Below are 25725 nucleotides of genomic sequence, written 5' to 3' on the forward strand. Positions count from 1 at the left end.
AGCTCTAAGGAAAGCCTGGAAAGGAAACGTGGCCCATTACAAACCCAATCGCATAGTAACAGCCGACCTATCAACTCCACAGGACGAACTGACACACGCAATCGAGTGTCAGAAAAGAGAAGATCGCCCATTCCCTAAATGGCGACGGACGACCGTAAGTATCAACCGCTCCGCAGATCACTGTTCCCAGTCTGGCGGTAATAATGAGTTAAGTGATCTCCACACAACTAAGGCGCCTATAAAAGAAGAAAAGGAAGTCGCAAAACAGAGAGAGATAGATAGATAGAGAAACAACTTTGACGACGAGTTAGTTTTTTTTTTTTCTTGATATCTCTTTTCGGCTTGTAGCTTACGCTTCGTATTAACGAAACCTTTGGCCCCCTAAATCTCTTAATTATTCATCTTAATTCATTCCAATCTCTTACCAGATTTAGGATTCAACAGCCACCCACCTACATATGGTTTTGGTTATATAAATCATGTGTGCAAGTTAAGTTATTCTAGAGACCAATACAACATTTGATGGTTTTGATATTCTAACAAGTCTCTCATCACATCTTCATAACATCATTTGTGTTTATTATGAACAACGTAAAACATCATTACAAATCAACTATTAACCCATTGTTAATAGCGATCATATCATTACACACTTTTGTTTTTTTTTAATTATAATATAGAAACTTGTTTGGCCAAGAAAGAAATAAAGTTAGTAGACAGGAGTAGCAACGGGAGTGAAACCGAGCAACTTCTTGGAATGGAGCCATGGTTGAATAATCACAACTGAGTCAAACATCCTGCTCGTGCCATCGGGTTGAATCACTTCAATCCTTAGATCGTATTTTAGACCAGCCACGACCTGTTTCTGAGCCGACACAACTCTACTAAAATTCAACGGATTCAACACGGCGGTATCCGCAATGGATTCTGCGTTTCCTTGCTCGCTCTCTTCCATTAGATTAAATTGCTCCACGCAGTACCTGTGGTCACAAGATCGCATCACTTTCCTAGTACTATTTAAACGACAAGTGTGGATGTATATCATTCATCTTATGTATACCTTCCAAGTTCTTGAATCTCTATGTTGGTCTGAACATTCGGAATGTCTGCCTCCCCTCCAAGAACGACGGACTTCCTTGTAGCGTTCGCCGATGGAGTGACGACGGCGATCACTAGAAACCCTAACAATGACAATCTAATAAGAGAAACCTTTGACATTGCTTCTTACTTTTGTCTTCTATTTTGGCTTCAGTTTGATACTTTATGTTTTCCTTTTAAACTCTCTTTGTTATGTGTAGTGCTTTTTGTGTGTGAGATGAAAGAGAGTGAGACGGAAGCGTGTTATATAGAGTGTTTTGGTGTGGGTTTGATGGTATTGTCTTTGGGTGTACGTGAATGCGTCCCATGCCATAGGCACCTTCGAGGTTCCGCATCTTTTAAGTTACTTTTACATCAACACGTGAAGTGAGCCCCACCATTTTTAACGTATGTGACATGTTCGGATTAGGAATCTGATCCAGATTCCACTTCTGATTCTGAACGATTAATTTTATAACAATACTATAGTTTTTCTATTAAAAGCAATTTCCTAATTTTTGAAGGGATATTTTAACAAATTAAAGATGGTCATAAACTTTTTACATAATGTTTATATGATGTTAGAACTTCAGAGCGAAAGCTATTAATTTGATCATGAATTGGTTGCCCGGTTATACGTTCTGATCCTAGGAAATTATGGATGTGCTACATTGTAAATATGATGTTTTATATTTGACGTTGAACTTTTTTATATTATCCACTTGGTTACATGATTCGTTGTTTTACAATCTCACCAATGGAGTATTTTTAAATTTCTAATTTGACCAACGGAATCATCAGCATGGATGGAACTCCAGCTTTTCCTTATCGCCTCAATTTGATTTTGAATTGTAATTTATCTTTTTGTTTGTTTTGTTTTGTTTTGATCATGCAATGATGTTTGGGAGAACTATACACGTATTAACTGAGTTTGACACCTGTCCTCTCTTCTCTTCGCAAGTTCGCATGCTGCTCACGTAGCACCTCCTCTTACGTATGCTAAACTACACATTGATGCATAATGTCAATCTGTTACTATACGAAAGAAAAAATACTTTTTTTTGGCGCATATTGGCCACGCTAGTAGATCATCTTAAGGTAGGGTAGGCTTTTTATTGGACTGACAATTATTGGTTACTTTAGTTTCGTTGAACCCAACAAAAACATGATGGGTCCGAACATGATATTATAACACCAGTTTCTTTTGTAGGACATATTTGGTTCTGATGTAGTCTCCACAGTCGATGCTAGTCTTCAAGTTTTCTACCAACATCTTCAGAAACTGGTCGTCGAATCTTAAAAATTAAATATTACTACAAAGGTCTCTCTATCCATCTCATTTTAGATTTGATTAGTATATAACTTCTTCCGCTATAATAAGCTTCAAAAACCTGCATTAGGTGATAAAAAATATAATGAGCTAATTTTTTTTTTGATAAGCCTTGTAGACTGATCCAGTCGGTCTTGAAAAGAACACACTTAATGTTAAAGAGTGGACTACTCTAAAAATATACCACACTGCCTGATCCGAGTTCGAAATGCTTTCCGATTAATGCAAGAGGATAGACCGATCATCTGTTCCGGTCCACCATGTAAACCACTTGAACCGAAATTTAAACCCAGACCGGCTAAGTAATGATAATTTAGTTTCTATGTGAAATCGAACCCAATACTAATATGGATATACTCCAAGCCCCAAGAGATTGCAACTAGACTACCGCTACTTGGTTAAATTATAATGAACTAATTACATAGAAGAAAAATGCATTTTCACAAGAACATATTTTTTATTTTAACAATAAATTTCTTTTGTTACAAAGTATTTTCATCTATATAGGATTGGTAAAATAGAGTACCTATTTTAATTTTGGTGAAAGAATGGGGAAACACCCTACCAGAAATGAATATAAAAATACAAATATATGTAGAATATAACACTCTTAGGTCTAAATTATAATATATATTCCTCAGTCTTGATTTTTTCTCCTTACTCCTTCAATTCTCTCTACCACTCCCTTCACAGCAACATCAAAAGCATCTTCAAGTGCCTCTTCATCCGGTTTTTGACGGTTTGGTTTAGTGTACACAATCTTCGGAACCAATTTGATTATGTTTTCTCTCATACCAACTATTTTTTCATTCGGTATTCCGCGCAAAATATTTTCGATCTTGTTTTTTCCTCCGGTTCTCAGCTCTTTAACCGGTATATAAACCGAATATTCGCTATAGTTGCTTGGTATGTGCCATATATATTGCTTGTATGCGCTTCCTAGATTAAAGAAAACTGGAATACAACCAGCCAAGATCGAATCAAATATTGATCTTCTGGTTAACGAATCACCCGGTGGTTGTAAGCAGAAAACAGAACTCTCGAAAAGCTTCATCAAACTGATCGGATTATCACAGCTGTTAGCTTTAACATCGCAGTCAAGAAACCTACAATTCTTGAAAGAACTCTTGCATTGTAGGATAACTTGAGTTCGAACCAAACCGTTCCTGCTTCTGCTCGGTCTTTGAGCTCCGGCAAATGAAAAGAGGACCGGTCGGGTTGCAAGTTTGATCTTGTCTTGCCATGTGAGGATCTCAACGGCTGAAGTTGGATGAAAATAGGTTGGATAAGGAATAGCAAACTCGTTGTGGCTAGCTGGACTTCGTTCGATGGTGAGGAAAGATAGATTATGTGACTCTGGTAAGAGCATTAAGTTAGTTCCCCATCCGGAATTATTGTCGGAATTTCGCCGGAAATCTCGTGAAATCCTACCGGTTACAAGGAAATGATCTTGACCTAACACAGCTGGATTTTCAATAAAATAGTTAATGATGTAGCTATGTCAAAAGAAATAATTGGCCGGCAACATTGTAAGTAACGTTGGAAGCCCATAATACACACGTACAACATTGAAATACCATTACTTATCAACCAACAAAGAACAAATTTGACCAAAAGAGTAAAAATACTCTCTTCATTTCCAAAATAAATATTTCAAAAACATTTCAAAATTTTATGTTAACATTTTCATATATTTACTATGAAACGGAGAGTACATTAAATTTGAATCTCATAACTGAAATGTAATAGATTAAAACTACGATTATTTCCTTACAAAATAAATGTATTTTTGGATTTGATTTAAAGAATTTGTTGTGTTTTTTATATTTTTGTTGACATTTAAAGAAAAGTCGTCGGTGGTGAGGGAGGGAAGAAAAGTTATTGGTCAATGATTTAAATAAAAAAACAAGCAATAATTGAATTAACGAACAGATAATAATAACAACAGGCATGCGTACCTTTCCACTGGGGTTGCTTTTTGAGCCATTTAAATAGTTCCTTCCCGGCGGCGTCTCTCTCAGCGACGTTACGCCGCCGTATATTTCGCCGGAAATCGAGACCAGCGTAATAAGGTACGAAAATAGCCGACGCCAGCGACGAGTTTCTCGTCAGAGCATGTGCATTGCGGACGCTTAAGGCATTGCTTAGCCTAATTTTCATTAAAAAAAAAATAAAAAAGACTTGATAATAGAAGCGTCGTAGCTTAATTAAGGTCCAGAAGGCACGTTGTTTACGGACACGTGTGGGCAAGTGAGTGGAGAGAGAGGAGAGATGGCTTCGTCACTCTTCGTGAACTCTCCCGTGTGACGATGAAGCTCGTCTGCGAGAGTTTGGGGTTCAAAGGCAAAGGAATCTGCAAAGTCCACGGCACAGGCTTCGTCGTCATGTGCGACCGTGCTCTTCCCGGCGAGCGTTTCCTCGGCTGCGTCACTCGCCGCAAAGGCAGATACGCCGAGGTTTCATTAAAAATCTCTCCTTTTGTTTTTGAAAAAAGCTTTTTTTTTTGTTTTGGCAATAAAGTTACAATCTTTATGTTCGTAATTGCTTATTGATATGTTGTTTAGGTGACAAAGATCAAGACTTTAACTCCACACCGTGACTTAGTAGAAGCTCCGTGTGAGTATGCTTCCTACTGTGGTGGCTGCAAAGCTCACAACCTCTCCTACGAAGCTCAGCTTAGAGCTAAAGATGAACAAGTTCATGAGCTTATCACGCATGTCGGAAGGTTCTCTGATAGCAGTCCTGGTCTCGAAACGGTCTTGAAGGCTATTGTTCCCTTTGATATCCAGTTTTGATTTGTTCTGTGGAGAGAAACATGAGGAAGGTTCATCGATACAATTGCAATAGAGGTTTGTTTTACTAATTCTTCTGATGCTGTAGCTTCTGTAGATTAATATAGGTTTGCCAAACAGGTGTGTAAGTGTGGTTAATGTTAGATAGAAAAGTGTTAGTGTGATGAATGAGTTAGATAGAAACCATTGTGTAAGTGTGATTAATGAGATAGATAGAAACGAATGTGTAAGTGTGGTTAATGAGTTAGCTAAATGTCAAGTCCATTTGGTTGTGTGTGTGTGATGAATGCATTTCTCTTTTTCTCCTCTATTAAACCGAATCCTTCTTCTGTTCCATCTATCAAAAGAAGAAGCTCATCTGTTTAAGTGTATTTTTAAGGTTTCTTGAGTTGTTTGTTATCTGTTTCATGTTCTTCATTGTTGTCTGTTTCATGTTTAGTTTAGGAGAATGATGTCTTGTTTGTTGTTTGTTGTTCTGTGCTCTGTTTCATGTTTAAGTAATGAGAATGATAACTTGTTTGGTGTTCTGTTCTCTGTTTCATGTTTAAGTAATGACAATGATGAGTCTGAAAAAATTTCATCTCTCATTTCAGTCATTGTCTCTTCTTATCACACATATTCTCCTTCTTACGTTATCAAGATCATCGTTTGATCATCAAAATCATCGTTTGATCATCAATTCTCATCACAAGCACACTTATAAAAATCTAAAAAAATTCATTTCATGGCATCTTCTTCTCTAAAATCCTTAATTAAGCAACTGCCAATAAACCCATATAACTAAGTGTTGCTTAACAAAATTGCTTCTCTTAGTTTTAATAATTAAAAATTAATCATGCCCCACTTAAGCAACAAATAAGGTTGCTTGCAATGCACATGCTCTCAAGCACTCGTATCTCTTCATCTTCTCGTGGAAAATCACTTCAAGCATGAACTGATTAGTCCCGTACCAGCTCGGAGAGTAAACTCGGTCACCGTTAAGCTCACTGATCGGAGGTCCGAAGCCGAAGTTCTCGACGTACTTGCACATACTGATCTTGTCGTTTGGTCTTGAAACCCTCTCGCAGTCTTGAAGGATGTCGATGTTGAATCGAGAAGGTAGGTTGTGGATATATATGTACCGGCCAAGACAAGAATCTTCTTCTACTTCGGAGGGTTTGTGACGGTGGTGGTGATCGGATTCGGAGGTAGTGGTGGTGATGAGGACGAGTTTATTTTGGGAGAGACCAAGGAGGAGAAGAGCGATGGTGAGGAGAGAGAGGAGAAGTAAGAGAGTGGTTGATTTCTTCTTCCATGGATGGTTCTTCATCGTCTTTTTTGTTGTGAATGTTTTGTGGTGTTCTTGATTTGACGATCCATGTCGAATTGAGAGAGAAAAAGTGAGAGAGTACACGCAAATGATATATTATTAAATAAATGTTGATTGGGTGATAAAAGTCTTGTTTCGTATATAAAATAGACTTATTTAGTTACATATATTTCTTCATTTTTTTTTAGAAATCATATATGCCATCTGATTAGAAACTTCTTACAATTGTTTTTTCAAAATTCAGTATGTGGTCAATGGGGTATGGTTTACTATGGACATTAATAATATAAGCTTTTCAATCACCAAATAATGTGACTAGCAAGATATCATTTCTTATTTTGTTACTACTTAATTATAAGTAATTAAGATCCACAAAATCATATATTCGTATTACTGTAACTTATGTGTAGTATATATATATATATCAATTTTTCTATTAAATGTTTACCACCAAATCATATAACTAATAAATAATTTATTAGTTTGTTACTACTTCTAAATAAATATTTAAGATCCACAAAAATATAAAAACAAACCAAACTGTACGTCTTATGATTGTTATCCAAAACTTAAGTTGCTTGATGTATGGCATTATTTGACATAAAGGTCTAACTAAACTCAGACAAAGACTCTTGCGACAGACTCAACCGGCTTGATATCGACCTCTCGCAACTCTAGTTTTAGCCCTTTGCCTCCTCCATTCGCCAATGGATGGATCCCAAGCTCTGGCCCTGACATGTACGCCCTTGCCTCCCTCTCTCCTTCGATCGATACCCCAAAGCGCTTCTCTGTCTCTGCATCCATAGTTATATTTTCCAAATCCAACCATAAGCTACCAACGGTCCTAACTATATTTTGCCATATCAATACCCTTACTAACCCTCAGCCACTTTATCGTCATAAGCTTCTAATGACCTTATACTACACTATGCCAAATATCTATATCAATACAAGTGTTACTAAACAGGTATAGACGCCTATAAATTTAGTTTTATGAATATAAATTGATGAAAATTTTAGATGTAAAATAACAAAGTAAAACCGTAAACTTTTATGATTTTCAAATTGAAAAATATGAAATGATATAAGTTCATCTACGCATTTTCTTACCCTGAATCATCTCGTGGAAAAGTTGGCCATCGCGGGTAACGGCCATCATGACATTAGGTAAACCAATGGGAAGATCATGGCCCAAATCAACTTGCCAAAAGTGGAAAACCTTGCCATAAGTCTTAGCGACTTTGTCAAGATCTTGACGCTGAATGGGACCAGGAACACCAGGCATGAACAAGAACCCTCCTTTCACTTCCCACTCGTGCGTATGCCAAAGTTTCTTCTCTTCATCAGGCAAAGTCATGAACAACTTCTCTGTAACTATGTACTCCAATCCGATCAGACGAGCGTTTGCATCCGGACCATCGTAGATCAGACATTGGCGCATATCTTCGTTCACGTGACTGCAGAAATGGTGAGCCTCCACTTGTCGTGTCATGTCGTAAGCATAGAAATGGAACCTGCCAACCATCCGAGTATGTATAACAATTAACAACATTATAGCTCAAATCGAATCTTCAACGGAAAACGAATCAAACCTTTTGCTATGAGAGATTTGTGCCATCGAAACTCAAAAACTCAACAGAACCAAACAAGAATTCACAACATACCTCATATGTTTTATTAAATAAATATTTGACAAATAGATATCATTTTTAATAAGTTTGATATGATATTCTTTCTTTTTGCCAATTTTGGTTAAGATTGATGCTTATTTATATATATTAGTTTTTCCTAACTTGTTTCAAAGAATACGAAAAAAGGTCGGACAGTTTTGTTATTGAGATCAAACAAGTTACTAATTAGATCCATGGTCTTTCTCAAAAAAAAAAATCCATGGTAACACAATATAGAGACAACTTAGAACCATCATATGCAATCATTATTCATATGTTTTTTTAAAAGAAAAACATGCAATCACATGTTGTTTTGCTTTCAAATTGAGAATTACAATCAAAGAGAGAGTAAACAAAGTAGAACTAATAGAGTTTGACAGGGTTTACGTACGCGCAGAGATGTTGGTGGATTTGGTTAACCGGAGCAAAACTTTGCACGGCGGAGGTGGCGGTGTCGACTATGGAGGTGCCGGTTTTCGTTGCCTCCCCTGGAACCTCCGGGCCAGGCGTAGTAGATGAGTGAACTGCCTTCTCCATTTTAATAAAGTTATTCGATCTTCCTCTCCAAAATTTCCTAAGCAATCAAACAAACAAAGATATTGCAAAGAGAAATAGATCATGCTTGCATACGTGTGGGTGTGATCTATGAAAAGGGGTGGAGTGTATGCATGAAGCGTAACATGTGGCAAGCTGACAAGGTTACACTTGTGTACCTCAGCTTTTGTTTAGGATAGTATAATAAGAATTAGTCAAATGGTTAAGATTTCTTTGATAAAAAAAAAAGAGATTTTGAAAAGCTGTGTTTGACAAAAATTATGGTACGTAATACGCTGTGAATGATCGATTTAGCAATAGCCAAGTATTGTAGTAAAGCTAGAAAGTCGTGAATAGTTTCCTTCTAACGCAAACAAGTAAGATCTTTGAATTTCCATCTGTTTACTTCTGGTGCAAGTAACGCAAAGACAAAATACAGAAAAGAGTCTTGTACGGTTTCAGAAGTCTCTGAAACTCGTTTTTCGGACAGCTTTGAGCCTCTTCTCCCTCTGGCTCGGCCTCTTCCCCTTCGTCCACGTCTCACGAAGGACCTCCCATATGGTTCACTTCAACCCGTGAGAGCAGAAACTCATAACAGAGAACACATCCTTGATGCAGAGTGGTTCTGGCATTGAATAGATCACGAGCTCGAAGTTGTCTAAGAAGTAAGTGATTGTATGAAATGAAACGTCAAACTACTCTCGAGTGCGCCAACAAAAATTAGAGACTGGAGTAACTAATAGAGACTTGAAAGCGTAATATACCACAAATCTGGCTCTGATACCATATTATGTAGAGATAGTTTGTTATGAAAATGAAGATATTTTCATTAAGTGTTGATGGTCAGTCAGCTTTACGATCATATATATACATGTATTTACTAAACCGAACTAAACCAATTCACAATTAAATATGATGAACCAGCTAAAGGAAACCGGTCATCTCCAGTACTCTTGATTTGAATAACACATATATAGGCCAGAGAGAACCTAAACAAATGTTAACTCTATAATATGCTTTGAAGCCTCTGAACATCCCATCAAATGCATGCACATCTTTACTGCAAAACGAAACGAGAAGAATCATTCTCTATCATTGAAGGTGACAATACCATACTTCAACAGAGATTAGAAATCGTATTAAAGTCATTGACGACGATGCTCGAATCCGGTCAAAACCTAAGATCAGGCGTTCCAAGAGCTTTTAGACGAAGACGCAAAATTGCATAAAGGCAAACAAAATACACACGAGTTTTGAGTGATATCTAAACCGTTTACTGGTTTATACAAATAATGATTGGTACTTTGAAATTGGTTAAAGGGAACTTTTCTAACTTTTTTTCTCCAAAATATACCAACTTAAGAAAAATACATGAACTAAAATTCTAATCTTTTTTTTTTTGGATCAAACTAACTAAAATTCTAGTCTAAGAAGACATAAATATCTATTCTCAAGTTATAAACTCATATATATTTAATAATAATTTTTAACTCTTTATAAATTCAACACAAAACTAATAATTTTAAATTTTTAATAAATTTACATAGAGTAATTATGTATAATATGATTTTATAAAATTTCACCTAAAATATATTTATTAAATTATATGTAATAAAGTTTTTATAGGATTTATAAACTCTTAAGTGTATATTTATGTAATTTTAAACTGTTAAAATAATTTATAAAAATAGAAATGATTTATTAAAGACTATAAATGATTTAAATTTATTTATACACTCTTAAAAGTATTTTTTCTTTTACTTTATAGTTTTACATAAATTATATATTTTGTAAGTCAGGTGTAACTAGATTCTTCTAAGGTTCATACATTTATTGCATCTTTATTTTACTACAACATCCTAAATCCTTTTTTTAACTGCATCCAAAATCCCATATTTAGGAACTTTTAAAATGTTATCTCAGTTGTTTTCTTATTTTATTGAAAAAGTTAATACTCGAATTTTATTATCACGGTTCCTTTAAACACCAACGTAAGATGCACACCTATACAAACTAAATTAGAAAGAAAATATTAAGAAGATAGAAGGATTTTTAATTATGTTATCATTTTAAACTCAGATTTAGAAACTACATTAATAATAAATATTCATAAAAAAAGTTTTATTTTGAAACCGAACTATGCAAGATATCATAAATCTGAATCGAATCTCTAACAATTTAAAAATACAAGCCCGTGAATTTTTATGTTTTTTTGGTAAAACAAGTCCATGAATTTGATAAATTTGATGCGGAAGAAATGTTAAAAGATTAAATTTAAAGAGAATATAAAATTATAAAGAGAAATAGATAATAGCTACTTATAGGGATAGATTTGAGTCAAATCTTCCAATTCAGTATGAACTTTTTTTGAGAATTAACGATCTAAAGATTTTCGCAAAAGCATTTCTAAAATTTCAGATTCTAAAATTTGAGTTTTATCTGCTTATGTAAGCTTTAAATTATCAAACATTTAAAATAAAAAAATTATCACACACATGCGGGGTATTCCAGTAAATTATTTGCGAAAAAATCATGCTCTATTATGAGTAAAAAGAGATTAACAAAAAAAAAATTGAGTTTAAAAACGACACAACAATCCGAAATTTTAATACAACCTAAAATTTTATTTTCCCATCCCTCCTAGATTTTGGTCTACCATGGAGAAAGTAAAAAAGCAAGCAATAAAAGGGCAATGTGTCTTGTTGTAGTGACATATCATCTTTCCCTTTCAATATGTTTTCTTTTTCCGGCTTTTTATTTCTTTATTCATGTATATAAATATAAATATATAGAGCCTTTAAATTCTGTATTTATTAGTTAACCTATATTGTTCTTTTCTTGAAGCAAAATATTTGGGCGGAATATCCTCTACTAAAGTCTACTGATATCAAATAATTGTAACGATACCTACGCTGTCTGGCTGTTCAAATTTCAGTATGAAATTGTAACAAAAGAATACTTAAAATCACATCTAAGCCGTACAATTATATGGAGACTTCTCCTAATTTTCCATATCAAAAACTTATATATAAATAGTTTATTTACAGTTATTAATAAAAATATTTAACTGGTGAGTTCTTAAGAATGATGATAAATCGTAGCTAAAATTTAATCATCAGATGATATATGCGCTAGCACATAAATTAAGTTAATACAATGGAGCTGCACATTCGTAATAAAGTTACAAATAAGGCGATCGACATTATATTTACAAAAAGGAAAAGAAACCATTCAAAACATTGTCATTACTTTAAGCAAAAAAAAAACATTGTCATTACTGTTTCTCAAAATAAACGAAAATGGTATCTTCATCTTTTCTGTTCATATGATTTACGTAATAAATAGAAACAATACATCGAAATTAAGGATTAGTGTTTCTTTCAAAGACACTTTCTATTAACAGTCTACGAAGCTCACCCGCATATGAGCATGCATGTGTGCGCACATGACGTAGATCCAAATGACTATGTGCATGTGATAGTGGAATAATGGAGAAACGAGTACTGCATATCGGAGGGTTATTTAACGTACAAGATAGGAGTATACTCACTTATGCATTAAAATCAATAAGATACTAGCTTTGATTCACATTTTTAGTTAATCATAAATTAGATGTTTATTCTAGATTAAATAAATATAGTCAAATGTATATACTCAAAGATTTTTATGGAATTTTTATCAGTACTAGACGTTTAAATTAATATACTGAAATGTTAATTTTTTTAATTATGTTACGTTTTAGCTTGTAGTACCCTATATATTATAAGGTTTTTAACATATATGACGGACTTCTGTTTTATTGTAGTCTGATTGACAAAATCATAATTTTCTCCATCAAGAATTACTTGGTGATTATATTTCTATAAGTTTAGCACCAAAATAAACACTAGGGTCTAGACAATAGATTGCATACTAGTATTATAAAGCTAAACTAATACTATAAGTAACCGAAAAATAATTTGAAGGTGGAATAAAATTAAAAGCGGAAAAAACCAACATTGTGAGGCAGAGGCTTGGGATGGGAAAGAAGAAATGATGGAGGCATGTTTGGCATCTGGCCATCTAAAGGCCAAAAACTATCATATCCAAATATTTAATTACTTTGTCCTTTTTAAAGTAAAAGAATCCGTTCGATATTATAACATCAATGACTACCCATGCATATATTATACTTATACATTGTATACATATATATTAATATGTTTAAAATCACGTTTAATATAATCCTTATGTATGTATATAGTCATTGTCATCCAGCGAGATTAAACGTGAGGGTCTTGTTCAGAAAAAAAAAATAAATTATCACGTGATAGATGTATAGCAGTTGAATGACAAATATATGTCCATATATTTACAAGAACTTTTAAGGGGGAGAAAATGTAAAGTTATAGTATGTTTATAGAAGAAAAGGTAAGACTATACCATAATTATAGTTTATAATATATAGTGATTAACTTTTTGCTCCTTCCTTAATCCAAAATGATTTGGAAGACTCCCTTTAACATCCTTAAAATTTCAACATTTACGAGGCAGTCAAAAGCAACCAAGATTCATCTTGTTTTACAGATCCTTCAAAGTTCGCACATATATCCCTTTAATTAATTGCTAAATACTTGAAATCTTGCGTAGAATCCCTTTTTGTCGAAGGCTATGTAATGCCCATTCGGTTATGGACGCGGGTCATGTCATGTTATTTAGCATTTTGAGAATCTTAAGAATTTATGTTTGTTTGTGTCATTGGTATATGTTAACCATTTTAGACATTGAGAAACTGCACCCAATAATCCAAAAAACTAAAATTAACAAACTAACTAAAATCTCAGTCCCTCTTTTTTTCTTTTCTTTTTCTATCTCTTTTAAAACTATTTTTATTTGTTATTTCACAAATAACCCCTAACATATTAAAAAAAATTACATAGAATTTCTGCAAGTTACATTAGAATTTTTTTTTGACTAAAATTACATTAGAATTTTCATATTTTGGTTTATGGTTGACCTTATAAAGACAAAATAATGTCTTTGGTTATAAACTCAAACTTTCAAGAATTTATGCCGTCTCAATATTGCATTTTCTTATGTGAATTGTTACTTTTATAGAAACTAGGGGATTGTCCGCGCTTCGCGCGGAGTTTATTGGTTAGATGTAGTTTTGTTTCTTTGATTTAGGTGTTCCTAATAAGTGGATTACGATAATCTAAGTTTTGACAATGGTGCAGGTCATATTGATAAAGAATAGCTGGTAGTTTGATATGTTGTAGGTCATCCAGTTTTGGGATTTTGTTTGACATTTTGTGGTTTGATTTTGGTTGTAGTGTAAAGTATATGTTGTATGGACGTATGGTTATGTAATATTGGTTTGGGAATAATAGTTAGTTTTTTTTTACAGCAAATAATATTTAGTTCTTTTAATAGTTAATTGTTTCCTTCTATGATATTTTGTTGAACACTTTGCTTCTAAATTATTTTAGATATTAGTATAAGTTGCAATATTAGTGTTTAAAAAAAATTATTTAGTGTTGTTTTTCATACTTTTTTTTAGTCTGATATTTATTTGAAACGTTTTTTTATACAAATTTAGTTAGAGTCTACAAATTGTAAATCATTAAGACAAATATGATACATTAGAATATTAAGATCTATACATAAATATGGTTTCAATTTAGAGATACACAATCACAATACGCAAATTTAAAATATTTTGGGCAATTTATATATGTATACAAAAGTTTGCAATATTAGAAACACGATTATAAATTTTTGTATTAGATTTTTGCATAGTTTTTTTCACTATGACTTCAGATTTGTTAATTTATGTGAGATTGAGTACAATTTAAAGAACTTATTTTCGTGAATTTAAAACCCGTACTGAGAAACATTAACCGGTATTGAAACGTCTATTATGTAGGAGTTTAGTTCGTATAATTTAAAATAAAACCAAGTTGAAGATGGTTTAGTTTATTAAAAAATATGTAATTATTTTAGGAAAAAGAACATTATGTCTTTATGGGTATTGTTGACATATTCTATTTTTTTGAAGTCAAACTTCTGTTTAAAACGAAGATAATGGTGACATGAGAACTGAAAGGCTGGTTGGGATATAGAGTATTCATTCGGAGTTGTGATTGCCTTCTTTAAACGCACCTGCAATGTTTTCTATCAAAATTTTGTTTGTTTTTCCTTTTAGGCAGAGCGATTTTTATAATCATAAATTTGAAGTACTTACCGGTTCCAGCTTCTTCACACCACTGTATTGCTTCATTGTCGGGCTTGAAAGAAAATCTGAAAATGGTATGTAATCAGAATATGCCAATATGGACAAATACATGTATACAAATAGGTTTTGGCTTGCGGCAGTCAAAATAAAAATGGGTCCCAGAAATAGCATTGAGGTAAAGTTGACCTACAAATGATGTTTTAAAAAAATAATTATTTTTGGGACATGAAACAACTGTGTATTAGTCTGAATATAATTTTGTTTTGATTTCTCAAACAAAACAAAATGATAAAGATGATGATGATGTCTGAAAATCCATTTCCATCTTTCGAAGCTCCTTGACTCTTGCTCACCTCTTGATCCTTCGTAGTTAACCGGCTCGACCCTGCTTCTCCATGCTTCAAGGTGGCGTTCACAACCACTCTCCTCCTCGCTTCTCCTCCTATCCAAGAGCCAGAGGAATCGAACTTGAGATCAATGGTGAAATCATTGTTTCAGGCTTTGATTAAATAAAATGTAGCAGTATAATGAATAGGCTGAAGCTCTGAGGTTTGGAGAGACTCTCATTCCTTATTTATAGTATCATGAAATAGAGATTTCCCAAGGGGTGCTAAAAGAAAAATTAAAACGACATAGCGGGAAAGCTGACCGAATATAGAAAATGAGGAGGATTAATGGCACATAGGCGATGGAAAATAGGTCAATCGAGAAGACGACTGCTTTGTGACATGGAGGTGGGCCGTGCCGGGCTGAGGAGATAATTAGTAATAATGGGCCATGTTTCCTTTCTTTCCAAATATGGGTGTGATCTGTTACTTTTATACGTTTTTTAAAAGTCCAAATGTAGAGTCGTGTGTTCCAAACGTAATTGTGAACGCAAGGTGATTAATTAGGTGTTGCCACATGTCCAAATTTGCTTCCTCTTACCGTGATGACATGACAAAATGATTGGTGGGGAATATTTCTGTCTAAGTAGCACCCTTTAGAATCTCTTAAAATAGTTCCTTTTATATAGTGGGATAAATAGTATTTTTTTGTCAACGAAATAAATAGTATTTTGAATGCAATTTTATGATTAACTGAGAGCTTTGTGCAGCTCAAAGCAATTTTTTTATGTGGATAAGTATTGACTATTGTAACATATCGCACACAACATTAACACCACATTATTGCATACGAATTCGAGTGTTTTATTATAAAATAATATATTGATGTCAAATAATAATAATAAACTTTTCGTAGTCAACTTACGTACTATATTTATTTTGGCGATTAAAAAAATTATGTCCTTATCTTGGTACCTTGTAGGTTTTCTTCGACCTATTTATGATACAAAGACATAGACATAGACCTCTCGATTCCCCAACATCACTCATTTTATTTATGTAGGTTTTCAATTCTGATATTCAGAATAAATAATTATTAGTTTAGGATCACATCAAAGATTACGATTGCTTTAACTATTGGTACCTTTTTTTTTTGGTAAAAAAAAATAGTTAAAAAATTGCTTTAACTATTGGTACCTTCGTTTCATAACACGAGTGTTGCAGGATTTTCTTAATACAAGTGTTATCATTTTCATTGAAAGCCAGTTCTCAAAAAAAGTTATCATTTTCATTATTTTTTGATAAAAAAATTTCCTATTGAAATGCATACAAAAATTTACAAGCTATGACCTAAGGACACGATGAGAGCAATAAGATTAAACATACTCTTAATATAGTAGAATGGCTTTCGAAAGCTAAAGAAACAGTAAGTGATTTTAGTAGCTTTCTTCATAACAGTAACTGGATGAAGAATCGGTTCTCTGGTTATGGTATTGGTATAGTTTTGTCATCCATATCGGTTCTTTGAGACAATGGTTTGTCCAATTCAATTTCAACTTCATCCATGAGAGTTGGATTTAACCTTGGTTTACGGGTAAGCATAAGTTTATATCATGATCTTGAAAGAAATGTGGTTTGGGATAATTTTTAGATCCACCCAAACCTGGACAGTGAAGATTTCAAAGATATAAAGCTAATTTTTAAGGAAGAATTTCCTTTTTGAATGCATATTTAATTTTTTTTACATTTATCCATATTATTTAAGTTTTTACAGATTAAAAGTGTATCAGTTGGGATATGATAGATATGTTATCTCAATATGTGCTACTTATAACAAAACATTAGTATTGTAATATTTTATAATTTAATTATATAATTACCTTATATTAAAATAGTATACAAAAATCGGCCGATTGGAATATCAATACTATTAAAAGGGAAAAAGTCTTAAAAAATCTACCTATGAAAGTTGTTTGGACCCTTTCATTTAACTCATTATTTTTTTTGTCTTACCTTAAACTTAAACTAACAATATGTTACCATATATTTCTCCAACAATAATTTATTCAATTTTTTAATTTATTCAAATATCACTCCTAAATCTTAATTATTAATATTACTATATTTACCATTTTGACTTTTAATCATAAAAGCATTGAAAGTAATGTTTTATACTATCACTTTTATCATATAATATATAACTAGGTGATAATCCGCGCCCTGCGCGGAGCGAGAAATTTTTTAAAGTATTATAACTTTTAATATGTAAACATAATAAAAGTTAAAGTCATAGTAAGAAAAATATATGTAAGAAAGTACGGATTATAGCTAAGAATTTAAGTATGTCAATATAAATTTATATGCGATGGACTTTAAAATTAAATTGTATATTTGTTTGCATGCGGGTAAATTATAAATATAATATTAAATGAAACATAAACAATAGTCTAATAAAATATAAAAGAAACAATGTATAAGAAAACAAAAGAAAATGAAAAATAGAGACAAAATAACTGTTGTCAATAATGCATTCAGAAGTCTTCGTTTGCAATCCTATTATGAGCAATAGCAAAGAGATCATCTTGAGAAATTAAAAATATTATTTAACAAAATATGTGAATGCATGTATTACCTCAATCGTAAAACATCAATTTCTGGAACACCAGTGGGGTCGAAGACAATTTTGGAAAACCCATCAATGTTAGTAACCTTCTTAAGTCGGCCTTATTATGAAATATGAAAAATATTAGCAAAATATACATATAATATCAGCATTTCATAATCTATTGTATATACAATAAATACAATAGATTACTTTGTCCCTAATTAATTTGCCAACACTGTAAAACACATAATACTATGTCTGTAATTCCTCACCACGAGTCTATTTCTGAAACCGATATTAATGATGGAAAATTGATACCGTATATACCACTTGCCTGTTTTATAAATTGCGTGATGCCTGGACGTGAAATAGGTAAGAAAAATCACTCTTGGTTTATTTGTTGCAAGATTAGATATGAACATTCGTACAGGTTATGATATGAACTTTCGTGCAGGTTAAAATAATCAATTCAAACCGTAAAGAACTTAGTTGTAGCACGTTTAAAGAATCAAATACTGTACTCAAGCGTAAATGACTTACCACATGATCATCGCCTCACAATCAAACCGTATTTTGTTGCCTTATTTAAATGAAACACTTCCAAATTTTCGAACATACCATAAAGTCTCTCTTAGGAAGGAGTTAATATGCTGCCTTAGTTAAATCTCCGTTTTTTTTTTTTGGAATCTGAATTTAATCAAGCATTAATGACTTACCACAAACATAATCCGAAAGTTATTTTTGAAATCCGAAAACCATATAGTATAATATAATGACCAGTGGCATTTGTTTGTAATTATTCTAGTTGAGAAAGGGTTTTTAAAAAAAGTTGGTGAGAATGCATGTGGTGATGACACCTAGGAAATGGCACTCATGTAATAAACACATGAGGCCAAGGTTTATTTTTATCAATGCTCCTCCTTTAATAAGAAAGGGATTTAAAGCAAGAGAAATTATACAATATATATGTGTACATTCTACCTTCCTCTTTCCTTTATAATAACGTAATCATATCATATATAAACTTTCCTACTAAAATCTCATATTATATACTAATTACTAAACTTTCAACCGTCTATAGTTTGATAGATATTTTTATATTTAAAAATGAGTTTTCTAAAAATATTTCATCAATCATGTTTTTGTACAATAACATTAAAAATCTATATCAAAAGGTTGTTGGACCCGATATGGACGTAATGGGTCCACACATGTTTGGATATTTAGGATCCTAAGAAAATTTGAAATATCTAAAAAATCTGAAAAAATCTGAAACACGAAAAGTACTTGAAACTCCAAACAAATACCAAAAAAAATTCAAATACCAAAAAATTCAAAATCTTATTCAAAATCTGTCACTGAACTGAAAACACCCAATTTTTTTTTTAATTTAAAAATTTACTTGAAATCAAAAACTATAATCGTAAACCAAAACCTAAAAAAATATCACATAATGCTGGAAACATATTCGAAATATCCAAATATACCTAATAAACATAACATATTTATGATCGGGTCTAGAGTAGGACCCGGACTCAAACAAAGACATGCGGGTCCAATAAAAAACCCCAATAGATTATCTTTTTTGGACCTGAACTAAACCTAAATTTCCGGGCCGGTCTGGTTTGTTTTTTGATCTGGATATAATTCTCATGGCTAAAAGAAATTTACGTAAATGTGTACATATAAAATATCAAATAAACTAATTCATAGATTATATAACTGTTAAAAATTATATTTTCGATATAATAAGACTTTGTATTATAATATAATTCAAAAAACCCGCGGGTCAAAATCTAGTTTTTTCTTAAAACATTTAAACACAATGAAATTGCATCAAAAGTAGGATATCCGACTTGAAAGTTAGAAAATATCAAAATTAACCAAATTATTTTTAGTTGATATAAAATAGACAATTCCGAATATATGGCTAACACGACCTAGTATGAGTTTGACACGTAATTTTAGATATCTGAATTACTTGAAATTCACCTGTTATGACTTATGATATATGTTACTAGTATTATTTTTGTTTTTTTGAAACACAATACTCGTATATATTGCCTAATTACCAAGTTTTTAATGTAGTTTGAGCCAATTGACTCATATTTTAAAATCTAAGAAATATACATGTTTTCTGTCCTCATCAACACTTGCAAGTTCTTATTCTCAAACTCAGTTCAAACTAGTATCTAAACCATTTATAATTGATATATCATTTTTAGTGATTAAAAATATTATTATTTAACATATAATTAACATGTTTAAAATATATTAGGTCCAACAGTATAAATTATTCAAATGCTACAAGATTTTAGAAAATTATTTTCAACTTTATTTTAAGAAATAACAACAGACAAAACCATCAAAGCTTATTTTTTCGAATTAAGTATCCGTTTAATATTTGATTCTCACATGCTGTAATCGAATCAGGTTAAGTATAATTGTAATTAATTAATTTTTCTTTAAAAAAAAGAGACACACAAGGGGCTGAATAGTCCAAGGTAAGGCTCCTTCCTCTCTGCGCTTTATTCTGTTCAAGTCCGCTTCTTTTTTACTTTGCCGTTTCACTGAGAACGAGGCTCACATTCTTTCTCTCTCTCTCTTTCTCAATCTCAGAAGAAGAAGCAGCAGGACCAAGTAGAAAGCTTAATCACACACACACACTCTCTCTCTCTCTCTCTCTCTCTCTTCAAATCACTTTTGTTTTCTCTCTCTCTCCAAAATCTTCCTCATTGTCTTTGGCTGCTTCAAGAAACTGTTGTCTCTTCAACACTTTCTTTCCTCTGCTTATTACAAATCAACAACAACAAAAAAGTCTTTTCTTTTTGTCTCTCTTGGGAGAAAGAGTCTCTCAAATTAAACCCATTTTAGACAAAACCGTTAATCCTAATCCAGCTCCATCTTTGCCCTCATTAGCTTCTGTCTGAGATTCAAAGAAAGAAGCCAATTCTTCTTGTCAACAGTTATTCAACTAAAAGCCCCAAACTTGCTCAACATTTTTCAATGGAGTGAGTCGACAGATCCAAGAACAAACATATACACAAGTAAGAAGCAGCAATGAGAGACGACAAATCCAAGAAAAGCAAGGTATTTATTTATTTTTTTGCATCTTCTTGAAATCTCATATAAAACATTTTTAACTAAACCCTTTTATTGATTTTGTTTTTGGGTTATTGAATGAAGCTGTCATGGTCAAAGAAGATGGTGAGGAAATGGTTCAACATCAAAAGCAAAACAGAAGAGTTTCAAGCTGATGTTTCTCTTCCTCAAGGTACCCAAAACTTTCACTCCTTTTTTTTTTCTGAAGAGGCGTTTGTTTAACTGCAATCTTTTGTCTTTTTCTTGAGCAAAGAAACAAACAAACAGTTTCTGTTTCTTCTGCTTTAACTTTAACCACCGCTCTCCCTAGAAATTAAAGAGTTGTGATTGACTTAGTTTTTGCTGGTACTAGTTGTAGAAGTTGAGCACAGAAGTAGCATCTCAGAGAAGGAGCCTTCCACAATCAAGAAGAGCAAAGCTGGTAAAAAAAAAACATTCATCAAACTAGCTACACATACATATATGCAAAAGTTTGTTCTTATAACTCACTGAGTTTTGACAGAGAAACTCAATAAAAACTGGGAGCAGCAAGCTAGACAAAGGAGAATGAACTATGAGAACCCAAGAATCATTGATGTCCAAAACTACAGCATCTTTGTAGCTACATGGAACGTTGCTGGACGCTCTCCTCCTGAAGATCTAAACCTTGACGAGTGGCTTCACTCCTCAGCTCCTGCAGATATATACGTACTTGGGTATAGTTAGTTACGTTACTACCGCATCTTCTCTTTGTTCAAGAACTGTTCTTAAAATGGTCTTTGTTTTCATTTTGTAGATTCCAAGAGATTGTTCCTCTTAACGCTGGTAACGTTCTTGGAGCTGAAGACAACGGTCCCGCCAAAAAATGGCACTCCCTCATCAGAAAAACACTCAACAACCTCCCAGGGACAAGCAGCCTCTCTCACACTCCATCCCCCATCCCTGTCCCCATTGCAGAGATTGATGCTGACTTCTCTGGATCTTCTAGACAAACCTTCTTCAACAGACGCTCTTTCCAGACCCCAAGCATATGGAGAACGGATGAGAACGACTCTTCGGCCACACAACCACCAGTTGAGCGTCGTTTAAGCGTGTGTGATCGTGTCTTCTTCAGTCATAGACCGAGTGACTTTGATCCTAGCTTCAGGTGCAGTCACAGGCCTAGTGATTACTCTAGAGCAAGTGATTATTACTCTAGACCGAGTGATTATTACTCTAGAGCGAGTGATTACTCTAGGCAGAGTGATGTCTCTCGGTGTGGTTACTCAGATGATGATTATGCTCCAGGGGATTCACCAAGCACAGGCTTGTATTCGCCAGGGTCGAACGAGAATGGTTCTAGAATCTCTTGGAACTCTTCTCAGTATTGTTTGGTGGCTAGCAAGCAAATGGTTGGTATCTTTTTAACAGTTTGGGTGAAGAGTGAGTTGAGAGAACATGTCAAGAACATGAAAGTGTCTTGTGTTGGGAGAGGATTAATGGGTTATCTTGGAAACAAGGTAAAGCTCTAGTGCTGCTTCTACTATCACTTGAGTTAGTTGATGGATTGTTTAACATGTGCTGTTATGGTTCTTTGTAGGGATCAATCTCTATTAGTATGTTGCTTCACCAAACAAGCTTTTGCTTTGTCTGCACTCACTTGACATCAGGACAAAAAGAAGGAGATGAGCTGAGGAGAAACTCTGATGTGATGGAGATACTCAAGAAGACAAGGTTTCCTCGTGTCCAGAGTTCTGCAGGAGAGAAGTCTCCAGAGAATATACTTCAGCATGAGTAAGTGAAACCAAGAGTCTCTTGGATTGAGTCCAATGTTTTGTTTTGTACTTAAATGTTTTGTTTCCATTTGATTCAGTCGAGTAATATGGCTTGGGGATCTGAATTACCGGATAGCACTCTCTTACCGATCTGCTAAAGCACTTGTTGAGATGCAAAACTGGAGAGCATTACTAGAGAACGACCAGTTGAGGATAGAGCAGAAACGAGGACATGTGTTTAAAGGATGGGACGAAGGGAAGATCTACTTCCCACCAACTTACAAATACTCAACTAACTCTGATAGGTATGCTGGAGATGACTTGCATCCCAAGGAGAAACGTCGCACTCCTGCTTGGTTAGTGTTTCTTTAGTTCACAATCCTATAGTCAAGAACCATTTACTGATCTGACAATATGTTTTATTTCTTATTACTAAAGGTGTGATCGAATACTATGGTATGGAGAAGGACTGCATCAGTTATGTTATGTAAGAGGAGAGTCAAGATTCTCGGATCATAGACCAGTTTATGGCATATTCAGCGCAGAGGTTGAGTCAAATCACAAGAGATTAAAACGAGCCACGAGTTACTCTACTTCAAGGGTCCAAGCTGAAGAACTCTTGCCTTACCCAAGAGGATACACCGAGCTAACTTTTTTCTAAAAGGTTCAGTGACCATCTCTATCCATAGAACTAACCAGAAAATTAGGAGATTGCAGATAGAATGTAGTGTCAGTGACATGAACCTATCGAGGGTGGTAGACTAGTAGTAGTTGTTGTTGTGGTCCTGAAAACTCATAATAGAGACTTAAGTCTATTTAAGACACTGGTCTGCATTTATATACATCAGCCAAGAAAGTAGCCCACACGTTTCTCCTATTATATCATTTAAGGCACTGGATATGATTTGATGGGATATGATTATCTCTGCATCGTCAGTGAAAACAACTGATTAGGAAACTGTAAGATTCGTTTGTATCATTCTTGATAAAGAAAAGATTCTGAAAATCTTGTAAGAGTTAATTATTGTGTATGTATCTTCATCATATCTTGATCACTTATGGTATATGATTTTATTCGGCTTTTGTCAGGTGTATTAAAGTTTTTTTTTAAAATTTATTGTTGGTGTTTGAAGCTTTGAAGAGTGATGGAGACATTACATTGCTTCTTTTAACACAAAAGGAAACAGGTTTGGTCCAACTTCTCTTATGTCTGTTTCCGGTTTGGTATTTTTTTTTAACTTAACGGGTGAAATTTCCGGTTTACAGGTGTAGAAAAGGGTTGTAATTTTGTCTTGGTTAATCTAATTTGGCGTATCAAATCAAACCGGTTCTTTTCTTTTCATGGATCTTCTAACTTTTGAAGAATTGATTAATCCCAAGGTAATTTTATTTTGGTAAATTATAAAACATGTGTTATGTGAAGGATTATGAAACTGATAGATGGAAGTGTTTTTACAATCCATCTTTTTTTTTAGTTTAATGCTTAGTGAATATTTTTTGCATATTATTATAAGTGAAGTGTGGTCACATCTTCCCTAATGATAGTGTAATGCTTGTTGTATAAGTTTAGCCGTGTAACAAAAAGATTATGCCAAAAAGAAAGCATTATTTTATTTTTTTATTCATTCTCATTGTTTCCTTTGCGAAGAAAAAGTAAAAGAATCTAAAGATAACGTCTTGTGATGATCGTTGTACTGAAAAAGTTAAGGTTTCTTGATAACCTCGAAGCTCACTCATTCTCTGATTCGATACTGGACTTTATAAAGTCAATGATTATTTTCTACTATCATGCACACATTGAGTCATGGAATTGCGTACTCACACAAACTCAATCATCACACTTGAGTTATGATTTATGATGATTACTGTAATTTAAACAGTATAAATTAATACATGATTAACATTAGTGAATTGAAAGTGGGTTGCACGGTCATCCCAAACACATGCATGTACATGTAATACGTAAATGATAAATCCTAATTTCAACCTAATGTAATATGTAAGTAAACCATTTGATCAATAAAGTAAAGTCATATAAAAAGTGGAAACAACGTAAAATCAAATAACATCTTTCACCAAAAAGAAAAAAAAAACATAAAATCAATAATTTTTTTTTGTAATTTATAAATTCGAATGTGGTAATTCTTAAATTGTTTTGAGAGAAACGAAGTCAACTATTTGATCACTAAAATCTGTCAAATCAACATATATAACACATTAACACCTAAGTACCTAATGCAAAATTCTAATGTAAACATATATATATATGCATTATTTATGCGTGCAAAAAGTTTAATAATTTTCAATCATTAGTTTGAGTTTATTCACTGTGACTTGATCAAATATTTCTATCATATTTAATGTTGTTGATATAGTAAAAATGAAGTGTATGAGAGAGAATATTACGAAGAGGTAATTGTAGATGGAAATGATTGAAAAGGAGCATGAAAGTGAAGAGAGTGTGTTGTGTAATATCATGCCTTTCTCTTCTTCCTATATACTCATGCTTTCTCTTGTTTCAGCTTTCGTGATTACAACAACACTTGTAAATTCCCTCCCTTTTCATTTCATTTACCTGAACATATAAAACACAAAATCAAAAACATTCTTGTAAAATGTGAAGTCAGAAAATGATCAGTTATATATTTTTCATGGAAATTCCTATTTTACGGAATATGAACAATTCAATAAAGAAGGAATGGAAAGTGTGGTCCATAAGTGTATATCAAAATGATTTCACTTGTGTACCCTATCAAAGTTACTCCTACTAAGAAATGAAAATTTATACATATACTGTATGATTTATACTTTATAGGAGTGGACACTTAGATATCATTTCTTTTGTCAATAGAAAAAGATTGCACAGTTATAAAGTGATTTAACATACAGATGAAGTTCACAGAAAATTGTATTCAGAATTGTTTCATACTAATCTTAATTGTATAGCAATAACTTCTATGAATTAATAGGTCAGCCTTATTCAAGCAACCTAAAAGAAACTGAATACGATTATGATATATAATGTACATGTAC

The 25725-nt window shown here is 33.1% G+C and overlaps 6 protein-coding genes across 9 annotated transcripts; 3 read left to right on the plus strand and 3 right to left on the minus strand.

Annotated features, from left to right (window-relative positions):
* Positions 1-556: 556 nt before the first annotated feature.
* On the minus strand, positions 557-1323 carry LOC103865172 (cysteine proteinase inhibitor 2). Its single transcript, XM_009142955.3, has 2 exons — positions 1061-1323; positions 557-980 (listed from the first exon to the last, which is right to left on the minus strand). The coding sequence occupies exons 1-2, from the start codon at positions 1216-1218 to the stop codon at positions 710-712; spliced, it is 429 nt and encodes a 142-aa protein (XP_009141203.1). The 5' UTR covers positions 1219-1323; the 3' UTR covers positions 557-709.
* LOC108871642 lies at positions 1316-1526 on the plus strand. The gene is given in 3 exon segments (XM_033289396.1): positions 1316-1325; positions 1381-1447; positions 1449-1526. Coding segments are annotated over 3 exon segments (144 nt in total). The 3' UTR covers positions 1516-1526.
* Positions 1527-2844: 1318 nt separating this feature from the next.
* LOC103865171 (probable xyloglucan galactosyltransferase GT15) lies at positions 2845-6751 on the minus strand. The gene is made up of 3 exons (XM_009142954.3): positions 6085-6751; positions 4366-4518; positions 2845-3871 (listed from the first exon to the last, which is right to left on the minus strand). Exons 1-3 carry the CDS (start codon positions 6506-6508, stop codon positions 3045-3047), a joined length of 1404 nt encoding a protein of 467 aa, XP_009141202.1. The 5' UTR covers positions 6509-6751; the 3' UTR covers positions 2845-3044.
* On the plus strand, positions 4528-5724 carry LOC103865170 (uncharacterized RNA methyltransferase BH0687-like). The gene is made up of 2 exons (XM_009142953.2): positions 4528-4863; positions 4972-5724. Exons 1-2 carry the CDS (start codon positions 4717-4719, stop codon positions 5200-5202), a joined length of 378 nt encoding a protein of 125 aa, XP_009141201.2. The 5' UTR covers positions 4528-4716; the 3' UTR covers positions 5203-5724.
* Positions 6752-6966: 215 nt separating the features above from the next.
* Positions 6967-10231, minus strand: LOC103865173 (oil body-associated protein 1B). Its single transcript, XM_009142956.3, has 3 exons — positions 8570-10231; positions 7619-8022; positions 6967-7302 (listed from the first exon to the last, which is right to left on the minus strand). Exons 1-3 carry the CDS (start codon positions 8713-8715, stop codon positions 7127-7129), a joined length of 726 nt encoding a protein of 241 aa, XP_009141204.1. The 5' UTR covers positions 8716-10231; the 3' UTR covers positions 6967-7126.
* A 9530-nt stretch (positions 10232-19761) lies between these two features.
* On the plus strand, positions 19762-24321 carry LOC103865174 (type IV inositol polyphosphate 5-phosphatase 7). 4 transcript variants are annotated; one of them, XR_632378.3, is made up of 10 exons: positions 19762-20947; positions 21044-21131; positions 21318-21380; positions 21462-21654; positions 21735-22437; positions 22518-22711; positions 22791-23048; positions 23131-23356; positions 23826-23879; positions 23959-24320. XR_632378.3 is itself a non-coding variant. In XM_033289463.1 (8 exons), the coding sequence occupies exons 1-8, from the start codon at positions 20918-20920 to the stop codon at positions 23351-23353; spliced, it is 1758 nt and encodes a 585-aa protein (XP_033145354.1). In that variant the 5' UTR covers positions 19771-20917; the 3' UTR covers positions 23354-23773. The 4 variants fall into 4 exon arrangements, 1 of the variants encoding a protein (XP_033145354.1); XR_004457141.1 differs by having other exon boundaries at positions 19768-20947; positions 21312-21380; positions 23782-23879; positions 23959-24321; XR_632377.3 differs by having other exon boundaries at positions 19775-20947; positions 21312-21380.
* The last annotated feature ends 1404 nt before the right edge of the window (positions 24322-25725 follow it).

The sequence above is a fragment of the Brassica rapa genome, chromosome A04, assembly GCF_000309985.2.
Source record: "Brassica rapa cultivar Chiifu-401-42 chromosome A04, CAAS_Brap_v3.01, whole genome shotgun sequence".
Taxonomy (NCBI): Eukaryota; Viridiplantae; Streptophyta; class Magnoliopsida; order Brassicales; family Brassicaceae; genus Brassica; species Brassica rapa.

Coding starts and splice junctions, on each gene's coding strand:
- LOC103865172 (XM_009142955.3), bottom strand. CDS start 1,218: ATGTCAAAGGTTTCTCTTATTAGATTGTCATTGTTAGGGTTTCTAGTG. Junction 981..1,060: donor GAGATTCAAGAACTTGGAAG/GTATACATAAGA, acceptor TTGTGACCACAG/GTACTGCGTGGAGCAATTTA.
- LOC103865170 (XM_009142953.2), top strand. CDS start 4,717: ATGAAGCTCGTCTGCGAGAGTTTGGGGTTCAAAGGCAAAGGAATCTGC. Junction 4,864..4,971: donor GCAAAGGCAGATACGCCGAG/GTTTCATTAAAA, acceptor TATGTTGTTTAG/GTGACAAAGATCAAGACTTT.
- LOC103865171 (XM_009142954.3), bottom strand. CDS start 6,508: ATGAAGAACCATCCATGGAAGAAGAAATCAACCACTCTCTTACTTCTC. Junction 4,519..6,084: donor GATGAAGAGATACGAGTGCT/TGAGAGCATGTG, acceptor ATGCACATGCTC/TGACGAGAAACTCGTCGCTG. Junction 3,872..4,365: donor AAAGCAACCCCAGTGGAAAG/GTACGCATGCCT, acceptor TTGAAAATCCAG/CTGTGTTAGGTCAAGATCAT.
- LOC103865173 (XM_009142956.3), bottom strand. CDS start 8,715: ATGGAGAAGGCAGTTCACTCATCTACTACGCCTGGCCCGGAGGTTCCA. Junction 8,023..8,569: donor ATCCACCAACATCTCTGCGC/GTACGTAAACCC, acceptor GATGGTTGGCAG/GTTCCATTTCTATGCTTACG. Junction 7,303..7,618: donor TTTCCACGAGATGATTCAGG/GTAAGAAAATGC, acceptor CTATGGATGCAG/AGACAGAGAAGCGCTTTGGG.
- LOC103865174 (XM_033289463.1), top strand. CDS start 20,918: ATGAGAGACGACAAATCCAAGAAAAGCAAG. Junction 21,132..21,311: donor TGATGTTTCTCTTCCTCAAG/GTACCCAAAACT, acceptor TGCTGGTACTAG/TTGTAGAAGTTGAGCACAGA. Junction 22,438..22,517: donor TGGGTTATCTTGGAAACAAG/GTAAAGCTCTAG, acceptor GGTTCTTTGTAG/GGATCAATCTCTATTAGTAT.